Genomic DNA, 14749 nt, shown 5'->3' with positions numbered 1-14749 from the left:
AGAGTTTCTTGCTGTTGCCTCTTGCACTGTTGCACTAGTGCACTCAAAGTTTCCCTCGTGTGTGCCCTCCACAGTATATAAGCAGCTTCATTGTGCATATTTGCATATCCTCAGGGCTGAATCTTCTTTTCGGCTTTAAGTGCTCACCACAGGATCACCAAGCCAGCCCTTCATGCCCAACCGTAAACGTCCTCGCAATCTGGCCCCAGCCATCCGTGTTACTGCTGTAAGGAGGAGCAGGGGAGGAAAAAAACGAATTATTCTCACCAGGTCTTGTTTAAATGAAAAGGGGGAATTTGTTTCTCCTTGGCAAAGGGTAATTTCTGCTCTGCTGGACACCAAAGTGTCCTCTAATACAAAACATTGTTTTGAGATGGTTTGTTCCGTTGTTTTTAATATGGAGAGATTGGCTGGTTTGCGGTTTGCCACATGCAGTGTTCTGATCGTAACAGTTTAGTTTCTCCTCGGGGCTCTGTTAGACACAGTGATGGTAGTGGACTTTGTATCATTAGAGATTAAATGTAAATTTAAACATAGTGAAGGCTAAAAACTAAACTCAGCTCACGAAAGTTTCTGTGCATGTACAATGTGCAGTAACTCTAGAGCAGGGACTCATAAACCAAGATAAAAATTGGTGTTAATCCCTTTTCAAAACTACATTTTAATTTGAAAAGCCTATACGTACTAACTAATCCATAATGAGTATAGTGCATCAAATTAACTCTCTCTCATGTTTTCATCTTTTCTCAGTGCGTACACTGAGCCTTTTCCTGTTTGTCCTGTGTCTGCCATTGTGTCCAATGAGGAAGATCATGGACGTACATCTGAAGAAGAGGACGGTTGTGGAGACCACTGCCATGACCGACAGGTCAGCTAACAATATTATCAAGTTGCAAATGCTTATCAATGCTTAATAGTAATGGTACATACACTACCTTTCAAATTTTTTTTATTAAAGGTGCAGTATGTAATATTGACTGCTAGCGGTTAAAATGGATACTGCAGTCAGTTGAAAATATTGGAGACAGTTGTTTGCCCGCCCCCTCCTCCTCAGACCCAACGCTCACACGGGTTGCCAGATTGAAGACACGCAACAAGAAGAAGTGAAATTGACAATGGAAAGTGACGAGCCTTACACTGTTTATTTATCCGCATTTGCATATGCGTTTCAATATGCCTCTGGTCATAGAGCTATTTAGAAGGATGCCATGCCAATGCTTTTCAGTTCAATCTGTGTTCTCTGACCCAGTTCGTGTGCTGGCTTTCATGGCTGCAATATACTATATTTTCCACCATCTGGCAACCTGTGGTGTCGAGATACTTTTGGATTAATTGGCAGTGGGCGGGATCACACAGACCAAAACAAAAACAGACATTCTGACACGGAAAACTTTGTTTTTTGGAAAAACAAGTATTTACATTTTTTATTGATTTTTCCCTAAATCTCTGCAAACGTATGATATTTTTATGCTTTAATACAGTGAAAAAAAATAACATACTGCACCTTTAAGAAATTATTACTTTTATTCAGCAAGGACACATTAAATTGATCATAGGTGTCAGTAAAGACATAAGTTTCAAAATGCTGTTATAATCCTGTAAAATGTATCACAGTTTTAACAAAAATGTTAAGCAGCACAACAATTTTTCAACATTTATAATAATAGGAAATGCTTCTTGAGCACCAAATTAGTATATTAAAAGAATTTCTGATCATGTGACACTGAAAGCTGAAAATTCAGCTTTGCAATTAAAGGAATAAATTACATTTTAAAATTGATTTCACAATATTTCTGTTTTACTGTGACTAAAGAAATGCAGCCTTGGTGAGCATAAGATTTTTTTTCAAAAATATTAATCTTACTGACCCCAATCTTTTGAACGTTAGTATATATTTCAAATTCAGGACCAGGGAGTCTGCAGAAAACAAATAAAGAAAGAATATTTCTGATTTATTTCAGAGCAAGATATTACAATATGTATTCTTTTAAGAATTGATTGTTCTTTTTGGAAGTTTCTTAATACAGGATTTTTTAAAAACGAATACAGCGTAAATATACAATATTTAATGTAATAAATACATAAATACAATAAATGTGGAAGTAAATTCATTATGTTTTGCTTTGTTTTGAAAGTACCAAGTAGTACCAAGAAAGTACCAAGTATAGGAAAAAAGTATTGCAAACAACATATTGTTTTTATAATACCGTGCTTATAATTTTTGTTTAAGTATAAATGTGTCTGTACTACATATTTAGATGCTGTTTTTTTATATTTTAAGAAGGCTTAAAATCATAATTTTTGTGTCCCTTTTTATAAACCCCTTTGTAATGGCACACAAAAATATTGTCTGTCAGTTTAATCGTACAATCTTGTATACACTTTTACTACACTACCTCTTATAACCTCTTCCTTATACCATTACCCGAAAAATCACAGCTTTACATGCTAAAGTAGGTAAAAACAAGGACCCTCCCTGTTGAAGTGGAATTCCCTGCGTGTGCAATTGTCTGAGATCCAGGTTCATACATCTCCTGGCAGTCAGTTTAGCGCTGCAGTGAGAGCCGGACCCCACCCCTTCCCTCTGCCACTGTAATATCAGCCGGGCCCCGGCCTTGTGACGCCTGCTTCCTTGTTTTCTTCTTCTTTAAAAAGAAAAATCTGGGAGTAACCTATCCCGGCACAACAACAAGCTGGAAAAAGGCCATCTGCACTTTACAATTTGTTTTATTGTGGATTTTTATGCATGCATAAAAATGACTTTAGCCCAGATTTTGATGAAACTATTAAAATCTAAACATGGATATGTAGTACATCAGTATTAGCAGTTATGCTCCAGTCAAGTTCTCCTAAATATGTCCATTCAGTAGTAACAATCGTGTTCAGACAGCTGTGATTAGCTTGCAAATCAATGGTGGATTTGTGCTTGCCATGAACGCAGCCTCTCATCCATAATGCATCTGTGCTTAAAGCGGCACGTCCAGGAAAGCTTTCTCATTTACGTTGTGCTTTAATGAAATAATCAGTCTTCTTTTGACAGGATTGAAAGAGAAATTAAATCAGAATGTCCATCCCTTTCTGACTCCGTCTCCATATATGTATCTAATATTATCTATTTATTTCTCTTTACTAAGTGTTGTAACTGAAAGCTGTGTGTACTGCACTTGTATAAACTCTTTAAACACTGTGTGTCTTCATTTATCTCTCATGGCTTTCTATTCTGTCACTCAGATTGATGGCCGATCCAGAGCCTACTACGTTGCCAAAGACCTGGTGGACTCAGAAAGAGAGTAAGTGTTTGTCTCTGTCTGGATTTGAACACATTTCAGATACAGACCAATTGTGTCTCATATGATGTCCTTTAGGGATCTTCTTTATCCACGCCCTGTCCACATCTTTATCACTGTCTATTCTTGTTCACTCAACAGCTCCTCTGATACTCGAACTGACAGCCTATTACTGGACTGTCTGCCTTAAGATATTGCATTTCAGTTGCGCCTCAACGAGTCATTAAGCGTGTAGATTTATTAAATGTGATCCAATATCTAAGCAAGCCTGCTTTTTCCATTAAACCCTTCAAATGTATTTGCTATGTATCTCAGACTGACTTCATAAATCGGCTGTGTAAATGTTTTACTTGGATGATCAATGATATATCTGCTTTACAGAATTGGACAGGTGTTTTTTTGTCTTTAAGAGTCAAACAATGTACATTGCAATACATGTAATGTTACCTCTTTTCAATTATCTACAGACATGTGAAGGCTCTGAAGATTCTTCAAGAGGTATGAAAATCAGTTTGTTTACATACACTTTACTGTTAAAAAGCGGTCAGTAAGAAGAAATTTATATTTTTATTCAGCAAGGGAAAAAGATGGCTGGTAAATCCTTCCACTCCGACAAATCACTGTGTTCTCAGGGCTTTATAACAGAGGTTTATATTTATTATTGTATACACATCTATTAGAATCCAAGACCTCTGTGGCTTATTTTCTCTGAGGAAGTTACGAGCAGAATACATATACGCTATGTCACTCAATTGTGGCAATGTATGCACACCACTGAGATGTTAAATCTTAAGCCAGTATATTGCTACCAGTCAGAATGCGGGTCATCGTTTTGCTCTTGATGATACTGGCTTGTGCTTCAACCATTAAATTTTTTTCACAAACCTTATTAATTGATTGTTAAGGCAGGCGCCATTATTGCCGTTGTTCATACTTAGGGTGCTACAGACATGAATGATACCCAAAGAAATGCAAAGGTCCCATAGAAAGGCTCCTAAATTAGATCTGTGCTGCTGATGTCACTACCTGTGTCTTGGCAGGCAATTGCAAATGCCTTCATGTGCATATCACATACATTGAAAGACACACACACTCGGGGTGGGGGGGTTAGCAAACCTTTATCAGTGTTGTTTCAGTAACTGAGACTTCCTGCCCTTGACAACCTTGTCTTGAAAAAGTCAGCCTGTGAGTGACGCAATACCTACGCACCAGGCCTTTGTTTTGGGTATCTTCTCATGAGCCTCGTCACTTATAAACATAAAAACCCCAAATAACTTGTCAAGGAGTGGATTTACTGAACTTCCCTAGTGAAAAACCAAAACAAAAATGTTTTTGAAATACATTTATTTTTATGCTAAGTATACTACAAATACATTTACATATGGATATACTTAATATAAATACCCTGTAATTGTACTTTTGGTATACTAAATTGATATACCTAAAGTCTGCTAAATTGGAACAACTAATTTTGTACTTAATGTACTGTACTTTAGTTTTCCATAGTAGTGCTGAGGTCCAAATAAAGATTATTTTGTATTATGCTAAAATGGCACAAATATCAAATGACTATTGCAAGTATACTTTAAGTACACTTTAAATATCTTGCATTTAAAGACTGATTTTATACAGTGAATATACTGTCCTTACTAATAGTGATATAAAAATTTTTTTAGGTGTCATATTAAAGAGGTCAAAAATGAAAATTCTGTCATTACTTACTCACCCTCGTGTCATTTTCAACCCATAAGACCTTCGTTCATCTTTGGAACACAAGTTAAGATATTTTTGATAAAATCTGTGAGCTCTCTGACCCCCCCATAGTTATTTAATCTATTTAATTAACACTTTCAAGGTTCAGAAAGGTAGTAAAAACATTGATAACATAGTCCATATGACTCCAGTGGTTCAATCTTAATTTTATGAAGCGTTGAGAATACTTTTTGTGTGCAAAAAACAAACAAAAACAACGACTTTATTCTACAGTTTCTTCACGTCTGTTGATGTAAATACAGTCCAGTGCTGTGTTATGTCAGAGCTACGCCAGAACGGCGGCTTACCACTGGCCCTAAGCTGTTCACGTGAGCACCATGACGCATGCGTGTGAAGCTGACGCAGGTGCTGGCCAAGTCATTATTTTTGTTTGTTTTTTGCACACAAAAAGTATTCTTGTTTTTGTACATATAGGCTAATAAATGTCAATGGAGTTCAAAACAACATTGGAACTTGTATTTTATGGACACATCTTTTTTCATTTTTGGGTGAAATTACCCTTTTTTTCATTAGACATTAGCTGTAGTTGCTTCCTTTATCTCAGTGTAATGAAGACTAGTGACGTCTAGTAGAAGTTTTACCGTTTGTCTGAATGCATCGGCTCTTTACTCTGTACTTAATATTGCCCTGTGATGTACTGTGTTCAGTTCATGTTATCATTTGTTTTCATTAGCTCTCCCTTTCTGACAGCCAAAGTGTCTTTCTAACCTAGTTCCCTAGGGCTGTGTGTTTGTGCATGGCTTGCAGAGTCCGTGAGAGTGATGGAATTAGCCAGAAAAAAACCTATTGTTTTAAACATTGTCCTCTAGACTGTTACCTCATAACCAGATTTAGCACTTATGTTTTCATGATTAATACAATATGTATCCCAATTATCAAGTCGAGGCGTGGCTGAAGGAGCAATTTAACACAATCCAACGGGAACTAAAGTTCTTCATACAGCGCACCTCATGTAAATTACTATACTTCATGTTCACCATTTTAATTGCCTCATTTGAATAAAATAAGCCATAGTCAATAGAATCGCTGTCCTATTAACGACTAAAGAATGCTAATCATATACATGCCTGTGTGTCTCGTATGCGTTGGGTGTATTGTGTTACAGTAGGACTGTAATTATAGTTCCCTTATTCATACATAATGCCGTAGGTTTGCATTGAGCAGCATAAGCGGGATGGATTTTGAATGGAGCCAAATGAATAGGGACATCAGAGCAAGTGCTGCAGTAGTATTTCATGTCTAGCTTACGTTTAGTTTGATATTGATGTGCTATAAATATTTATACTGCATTTAACAATTAGTGGGTATGTGGAAAAGATAAAGATGTCATTAATCACTCTCCCTGTTCTGTTCTGAATGCCAATGAGTTTGAGGATCTGAGTCACCTTGATTTTCTGTCCACTATGACATCATTAAATCAGTGTTTGGCTGCTGTCAACGGTGACTTTGAGGATGTTACCTTCTCCACTGTTGCATGGGAATTTGTGCAGTTTTAGGTTCAGCATACAGTATATCTCTTAAAGTTGCAGGAAAGTACTGTTTGGTCCTATAGATGAAGAGGCTGAGGAAACAAAGCAAAATAGCACAAATAAAGCGAATGCATTCCATCTGTAAAAGAAAACTGACATATGAGATCTCTATATATATCAATTGTTTCTCTTTAATAGCAGGAAGATCAAATGGAGACTTTTCCTTAAAGGGTTAGTTCACCCAAAAATGAAAATAATGTCATTTATTACTCGCCCTCATGTCGTTTCACACCCGTTAGACCTCCGTTCATCTTTGGAACACAAATCCGATGGCTTAGTGAAGCCTCCATAGCCAGCAATGACATTTCCTCTCAAGATCTATTAATTTACTAAAAACCTATTTAAATCAGTTCATGTGAGAAAAGTTGTTCAATATTAATATTATATAGCGACGAGAATATTTTTGGTGCACCAAAAAAACTAAATAACGACTTATATAGTGATGGCCGATTTCAAAACACTGCTTCATGAAGTTTCGGAGCGTATCGAATCATGATTCGGATCGCGTGTCAAACCGCCAAACGGCTGAAATCACGTGACTTTTGCGTTTCGAGCTACTGATTCGATACAGTGATTCACAATGCTCCGAAGCTTCATGAAGCAGTGTTTTGAAATCGGCCATAACTATATAAGTCATTTTTTCGTTTTTTTTGGCGCCCCCAAAAATATTAGTGGGTGGAATATATTAGGCAGCAAGTGAACATTTTGTCCTCAAAGTTGATGTGTTAGAAGCAGGAAAAATGGGCAAGCGTAACGATTTGAACGAGTTTGACAAGGGCCAAATTGTGATGGCTAGACGATTGGGTCAAAGCATCTCCAAAACTGCAGCTCTTGTGGGGTGTTCCCGGTCTGCAGTGGTCAGTATCTACCAAAAGTGGTCCAAGGAAGGAACAGTAGTGAACCAGCGACAGGGTCATGGGCAGCCAAGATTCATTGATGTACGTGGGGAGCGAAGGCTGGCCCGTGTGGTCTGATCAAACAGACAAGCTACTGTAGCTCAAATTGCTCGAGAAGTTAATGCTGGTTCTGATAGAAAGGTGTCAGAATACACAGTGCATCGCAGTTTGTTGCGTATGGGATTGCATAGCCGCAGACCAGTTAGGGTGCCCATGCTGACCCCTGTCCACCGCCAAAAGCGCGTGGGGACGTGAGCATTAGAACTGGACCAAATTCCCCAGATCTCAATCCAGTCGAGCATCTGTGGAATGTGCTGAACAAACAAGTCCGATCCATGGAGGCACCACCTCCCAACTTACAGGACTTAAAGGATCTGCTGCTAACATCTTGGTGCCAGATACCACAGCACTAGTGGAGTCCATGCCTCGACGGGTCAGGGCTGTTTCTCTGTCTATCACTCTCTCTGTTTTGTGTACTCTGAAAGGAAAAGAGTCCTCCATCAGAATGCTACAGGACAGAACATGTGGACTATTCTTACATTGTTTGATATTGAATAGCACCAAAATATAAAGCATTTCCAAAACCTGTCCCTAATGTGTTAATTGTATTGCAGGATTCTAGGTATGTGATTGAGAAATTGCAGCTTGCTTCATTTATTTCTGTTTTTTAGCCTGAAATGAAATGCCTGCAGAAGCATAAACAATTACAAGTATCTCCCACCATATGATTCATTAATGTGTCATTATGTACCTGACTCTAGCTGAACTGTGAGAGAGCAATAAAAGTGTAATGAGTCTTAAGGAGGCAACTGTAAAACAAAGCAATTTCATTACAATGAACATTTGGAAAGTTGTAAGGGAGTTTCAGCTATTGAGATGCTATCGGAGGAAACAAGCTTCATAGCACCTAGGAGGACTGTATAACAGCACTGAGTTATTTATGAGAGCGTTGACAAATGCCGACACGGCTGCGATCAATACACATTGATTCATTTGTGAAGCTCAGAAAGGAATTTCAGCGTATCACTTTCCCAGTAAGACCGCTTGCACGTCTGTGTGCGCATGCATGATGGATTTTGTTTTATGTCATCACTTTCCTCATAACGGACACACATTCCCTCATGGCTTTGCCTGTGAAGACATTTCCGAGCAGATTTAATCCCTTCCTGTCGATTCATAAGGTACATGACATCTGTATGTATAATGGGTCAAGTAAATAAATCCTCTATGGATCCTGAGCCATCAGGCTAGTGGTCTCGGAACAGGCCAGCTTATGACTGCTCAATTTAACTGTCTGTTACAGCCAAAACAAATATATTCTGCAGAAACTAATAACATGTTCCTCATGACATGTGGTATTGTGGGCGAAGATTGTGTCAAAACTGGAGGCTCGTGCACAGGCTGCTTGGAGTTCAATCCAGTAGCTTAAGCCTGGAAGCTCATCCTGAGGGATGAATGTGGTCAGAGTTCAATTCAGAGGCAAGAGAGGACAAGTACAGATTATTTGATGTATTTGCACGGAAGCCTAAGGGAGTTGGTATAGTTGTAATGAGCACGCCAGGCTCTACCTCTCTCACTCAGCCTTCACAGTCAACAGAGTACTAACCACGCACACCTGCCACTCATCAGCCCACATGACCAGTACTCAAGCACACATACCCACACAATCACTAGTTGTCAAGAGAACACAAACTCTTACCTGGAAACTTAGGTAAGCTTTTGTGAGCTGTTACCTTGCTCTTAAGTCGATTCAAAGTCATCTCTCAGTCATCCAAGCCATCTCCTCTTCTTGTCTGCTCTCTTGTGTGTGTATGTGTGTGTGTGTGTGTGTGCCTGGCAAATCTTTAAGACAAAATCTAGGTATCATCAGTCTCCATTGTTGCTAATTAACCATCTCTTCGGTTCTTACCTGCATTGGATTGCGTTCCTGCTGATTCTTACAATAAACATCCCATTTGTTCTTCTTCAATATCTGTCGTGATCCTTGTGTCTGAGGCCTGGTCCAGACTAATACGGTTTTGTTTGAAAACGTATTTTTTCTCTCCGTTTTGGCCTTCCGTCCACACTGAAATGGCGTTTTTAGCAACAACAATAACATTTTTGAAAAAGCTCTCCAAAGTGGATAAATTTGAAAACGTTACAGTGTGAACTGTGAAAAGGGAGGTATTGAAAAGTTTAGTCATGTGACGCATATTGAACCAATAGATAATTATGTTTATACCAGTATTGTGCCTGTTATCTGCTATTCACTTTCACACAGTTGCTAAAATATGTCATTTTGCACACTCTTCATATCACAGTCCTGCAAAAATGTACTTGCATTTGCTGTCCTACGGGAAAACATGAGAGCAGTTGCGTTTCAGACCAAACATATATTGGTGAGTGAGTGCGACCTGGACGCGTATCAGTGAATGGTGAGATATTTTGCTAAATAAAATAAAATAATCCTGCCAGAAGAATTGCGTGATAACTTGATTATGTCTTGTTCTGTCTGTATCATCTCAGTGAGCTTTTATGAGGGTTTATGCATGCGCTGTAAGGTGAATTAAGCGTTTTCCGACGTTTCAATGTGGATGAGAAACGTAAAAAACAATTATTTAATCAATTATGTCACTGGTACACTTTTATTGGCAGCTACAAACATCAAATGGTCCAAAATAATTATTAAAACATTATTTAATAATTGTTTTGAAATATTTGATATTTGATTCCTTACGCCAACCCTCTTTTTCTACAGGACTTCAGGGGAGCAGTGGAGTCAGCAGTAGGAGATGATGAGGAACCTCTGTTAGAAAATGGAAAGCTGGGCGAGATCCTGAGCACTCTTCCTCAGGCCTACCATCTGCACAATGAGATCTTCAATGAGCTGGAGACCCGCATTAAACAGTGGTGAGAACACGCATACTCACAATACTACTAATGCACATCAACATCCACCAAATATACACATGCTTATGCACACATTTTATAGCATGGCATTCCATAAAAAGTCCATACTTATGTTATAAATAACATGTGCATCATTTACGAGGTGCTAATGGATGCACTCTGCATCTACTGTATGCATCTCCCACCTGAGCCACATGCTAATAAAGACAAGCAGCGTTTCCTCTGAGGAGGCAGTGCTTTCTCAAAAGTGTTTAAATTGCCAAAAGCACAATCCATTATAATGCTATCATGAATGTCCTTGGATGCCCTCTGAAAAGTTCTTGTTGTTTCCCATTCATCTTCAGGGAGGACAGCCCATCAGTGGTTGATGTCATATTAACGCGCCGGGCTGAGTTTTCATCCTTTGCGACCTACATCTCAGACTATGACCGCAGCATGTCACTTCTGGAGGAGAGCTGTAGACAGAGTAAAGCTTTCGAGGATGTGGTAAAACAGTTTGAGGTAAGGTCTGAGATGAAAATTTTGGACTTTGTGGTTTGTTTGGGAATTAATCACAATTTGATGATTCCTTAGTCACAATTCATTACAGTTTATCTTTTAGTTAAAAAAAGATGGTGGGACGATGTTATGCCAAATGTAATATAATGTGTTATAAAGTTATATCAAAAATAAAATAAAATATTTTTTCTTTCTGAAACTAGAAATTATTTTAAAGGGGTCATGATTTTATTATTTTAATGTTCCCTGAGGTTCACTTAATGTTAATTAACCTTTTTTGCACAATATATATACTGTATATATATGCAGAAAAACGATTATTTCCAATATTTATTCGGATCTTCTGTCTGAAATTATTTGTTTTCAAGGGACGGCTCCCTTGAGGCTTGTCAGTAAACGACCACGATTGGCTAGTACAAGTGTTTTTAAAATATAATCCATATAAAACCGTCATTTACAGACAAAGCATGGTTTGTGATGCAGTTGCCGTAAGTTCATTTGGCTGCTTCATTACGATTGTCGGTCATGCTTTACTAAAATAAAATTGGTTGATTTTTGAGCACTTATTTGCATATTTTCTCATGATATTTAATTTAATTTATTTATATAATAATTTTACATTTGATTAAACAGTATGTATATATATATATATATATATATATATATATATATATATATATATATATATATATATATATATATATATATATATATATATATATATATATATATATATATATATATATATATATATATATATAATTTATTTTATATTGTTTTTATATATAAAAATATTAACATATATATGTTATTATCTAAAAAAAAGTATAATAATATTTTTATTAAATAGTGCGTTCAATACCAAATTACTTTTTGTCGTGAAATAGTTGAGAATCACGAAATCTAGTAGCATCGACTATGGCAGTTTTAATACCTGCAGTGTATTAAGGACACAATCAGTTCACTGTCTCTGCGATATTCATGACAGAGGCTTCGCTGAATCATTTAATTGGAGGATGGTTGGTGGAGTCACTGACCACACATTTCAATGGTGATCGGGATCACCAACGACAAGAAGCCAGCTGTCCTCGCTCATTAATATGCATGAGCATCTGTATTCAGAGAAGCCTCCTTGGGTGGTAGATCCAAAATTGGACCCTCAATGTATAGCAGAGAGAGATCAGGAAAGGGAGAAAGAAAGGCTGATTTAGCCAAATGTCTTTTAAATGTGTGCATTGTCATCAGCTGCTCTCATTGAAAAGTAAAAATGTGGGTAGATTTGTTTCTCATACACATTAATTGAGCTTGGTCACACGCTCATATGTTTGTGAAATGAGTTAAGGAGGTCTGTTTTATATTTTTTAGATCAAGGATTGCATCTTTAATAATCTGTGACAGCCTGCCATGGGTCTGTTTTCTCATGTGGGCTTCACAATCAATAGTAAAGACTTATGATCCCAATAACCCCAGAGTAATGAAACGAGATTAAGATGTAATTTCTGCTTATAACAGCACATATTATTCTTTTCAACACAATGTTATTCATTTCTGGGTGTAAAATGTGCTCACTCAGTCCTCTGTGAGTCCTGGTCAGTACAGCTGCAGTAACGCTTATAGGCTTTGACTGGGTGATGTATGTACTGGGCATCACTGGTTGCCTCTGGTCACTCCGCACTAATGAAACCAATAGAGCTGACTCTCAGTACTGAACCGCCGCACAAACAAACACACAAGTGAACAAAAAAGGTAGACTTTTCCTTACATTTCTCTTAACCTGGCAACCATTTGTCTAGCCACTGCTGACTTGTTTTATTCACCAATCTGTGCTGTGATGCTTCTCTTGGCTCATTAAATGGGAGAAGATGCAGTTGTTTCATTGATCGAGGCCTGAAGGTGGACAAGTCAGGAGTTTAAACACCTGCTTGACTTTATCAGTAGCCTATAGACCACCATTGTCAGCACTACATATCAGCTTTTTAGAATATTTAGAATATTTTGTCAAGAATATGTCTGGGTCGTATTTCACAAAAAAAAAAAAAAAAAATTTTTTTCTTGATTTTAAGTCATGACATAAGAAATCAAATTTGCGTGGATCTTTTGATATATTGGTCTTTGTACCATTAAAACTTCCTCCAACTTTAATTGCTTAAAACAGGGCTCGACATTAAGCTTGTTCACGTGCTTGTCCTTCGGACCAGTAAATCTGTCATTCACTTGTCTGAGTAAAAAAATTGCTTGTCCGGAATTTTTTTAAAATTTTTGTTTGTGTTGTAAATAAAATGTATTCTGAAGCAATATGCTCATCAGTGTTCAGCTTTGCCATATTTAAATCTGCATATTTGTGATATTTTTACCTTTTATAAAGGGCATTTTCCCCCTAATCTCATTAAATATAGGCTATTCTTCAGCTTTCCTTTTATATTCTTAAATTTGATCAATAAATTAAATTAGAAGAAGACACTGTAGGGCTGTTACCAATCAAATTAAATAATTTACACTGAAAAATTACAACTGCATTAAATAATGTTATGAGATTGTTTAAATTATTTTTTTAATGCAAATAAGAAAAGTTGGAGAGAATGTTTAAACATGAAACTAAAACGCCAGTAGGTGGTGGCAGGTGACCTTCCTAATGAGTGAGTCATTGAGTCGATTCCTTCAAACGGCTGATTCATTCAAGAATGAGGCAGTCGTTTACGAATAGATCATTGAATCTTTGATTCAACCGATTCATTCAAAACGCTGAATCATTCACTAACGCTGTTGCGGTGAGAGTGACACGCGTTCTGCTGTGATCTTTATTTGGAACTATTTTCGCTGCTGAAATAGAACAAAAACACTCAAATTGCATCTAAAATGTAAGTGACTTAATGTTATTAATTGTTTATGGAACTGTCATATGAAAGTGTCATTTTCAGTCGTGATGTTATTCAGGAAAACAGCACTCTTGGTAATGTGACGTTGCAACTGTATCATATGTTATAAATATAAATAAACATTTCTACATTTTTATGGCAGTGTGTTAACTGACTTTCTCTGTGTGAGCGGTGCACATTTGTTTCGATTTCTCCTCGAGAGGCTGCGCTAGCACGTTATAGTTACCATCAGTTCATTATAGCTACATTATATATTATTATCCACTATCGATCGCCACTTACACTAATGAATGCAGAATCATTATAGCATTTTGGTGATTCCCTAGTTATTTTTTGTTAATGACGTTTTATCAGGATACTTGTCCGTCGGGCAAGTAAAATTCTCTTTCACTTGCCCCTTCAAAAAATCCACTTGTCCCGGACAAGCAGACAAGCGTTAATGTCGAGCCCAGCTTAAAACGTCCTCCTTATTATAAACAATGCATTTATTTAATCAACCTCCAAAAACAGCTCATTTTGATATTGCGGGATCTGTGACGTCACATGGGCGAAAACATTTGCATATGACTGTCCCCAGATCAAGACATCGATGTATACATGCAGTTATGCATCATTGCACCATAGGCCCCCGCCCACTGGCATTCAGTCACTGAACGGCTGACATTTGCCTACATTGGATGTGAGCGTTGCATCAAAAGTAAATAGAACCCATTATAATCACCGATGCTGTCTACACTGGATGGATACAGATGCATGTTCAGTTTCTGAGTTTTTGAGTAAAGGGAGTTTGTCGACAACAGGGCAAATGGAAGAGTGAAAGAAGAGTTCGCTTTGATACGTCCAGTTTAAACAGCTCATTTGCATCTCTGAACAGACTTCAGAAGGATTCCAGTGTCGAAAACAAGTTGATGATTTAATTTAATGGATTCCTGGATCACGTCAGATGATTATATGTTTGTTCGGAGCATTTTGTTTTGTAAATGAGGCACAATGTAATGGAG

At 37.4% G+C, this 14749-nt stretch overlaps 1 protein-coding gene across 3 annotated transcripts in view; it reads left to right on the top strand.

Moving 5' to 3' along the window:
• The window catches only part of fgd5a (FYVE, RhoGEF and PH domain containing 5a), a 50457-nt gene that overhangs the window by 12392 nt on the left and 23316 nt on the right, over positions 1 to 14749 (top strand). For all 3 annotated transcript variants that reach the window (XM_079844585.1, XM_079844586.1, XM_079844584.1), the window contains exons 3-7: positions 751 to 868; positions 3232 to 3290; positions 3755 to 3785; positions 10223 to 10374; positions 10719 to 10875. In XM_079844585.1, coding sequence (XP_079700711.1) covers positions 751 to 868; positions 3232 to 3290; positions 3755 to 3785; positions 10223 to 10374; positions 10719 to 10875 — 517 coding nt within the window. The remainder of the gene's footprint in view (positions 1 to 750; positions 869 to 3231; positions 3291 to 3754; positions 3786 to 10222; positions 10375 to 10718; positions 10876 to 14749) is intronic.

The sequence above is a fragment of the Gobio gobio genome, assembly GCF_949357685.1.
Source record: "Gobio gobio genome assembly, chromosome: 19".
NCBI classification, from domain to species: Eukaryota; Metazoa; Chordata; class Actinopteri; order Cypriniformes; family Gobionidae; genus Gobio; species Gobio gobio.
The sequence above is the reverse complement of the archived record's forward strand: the minus strand, read 5'-3'. Positions and strand labels throughout refer to the sequence as shown.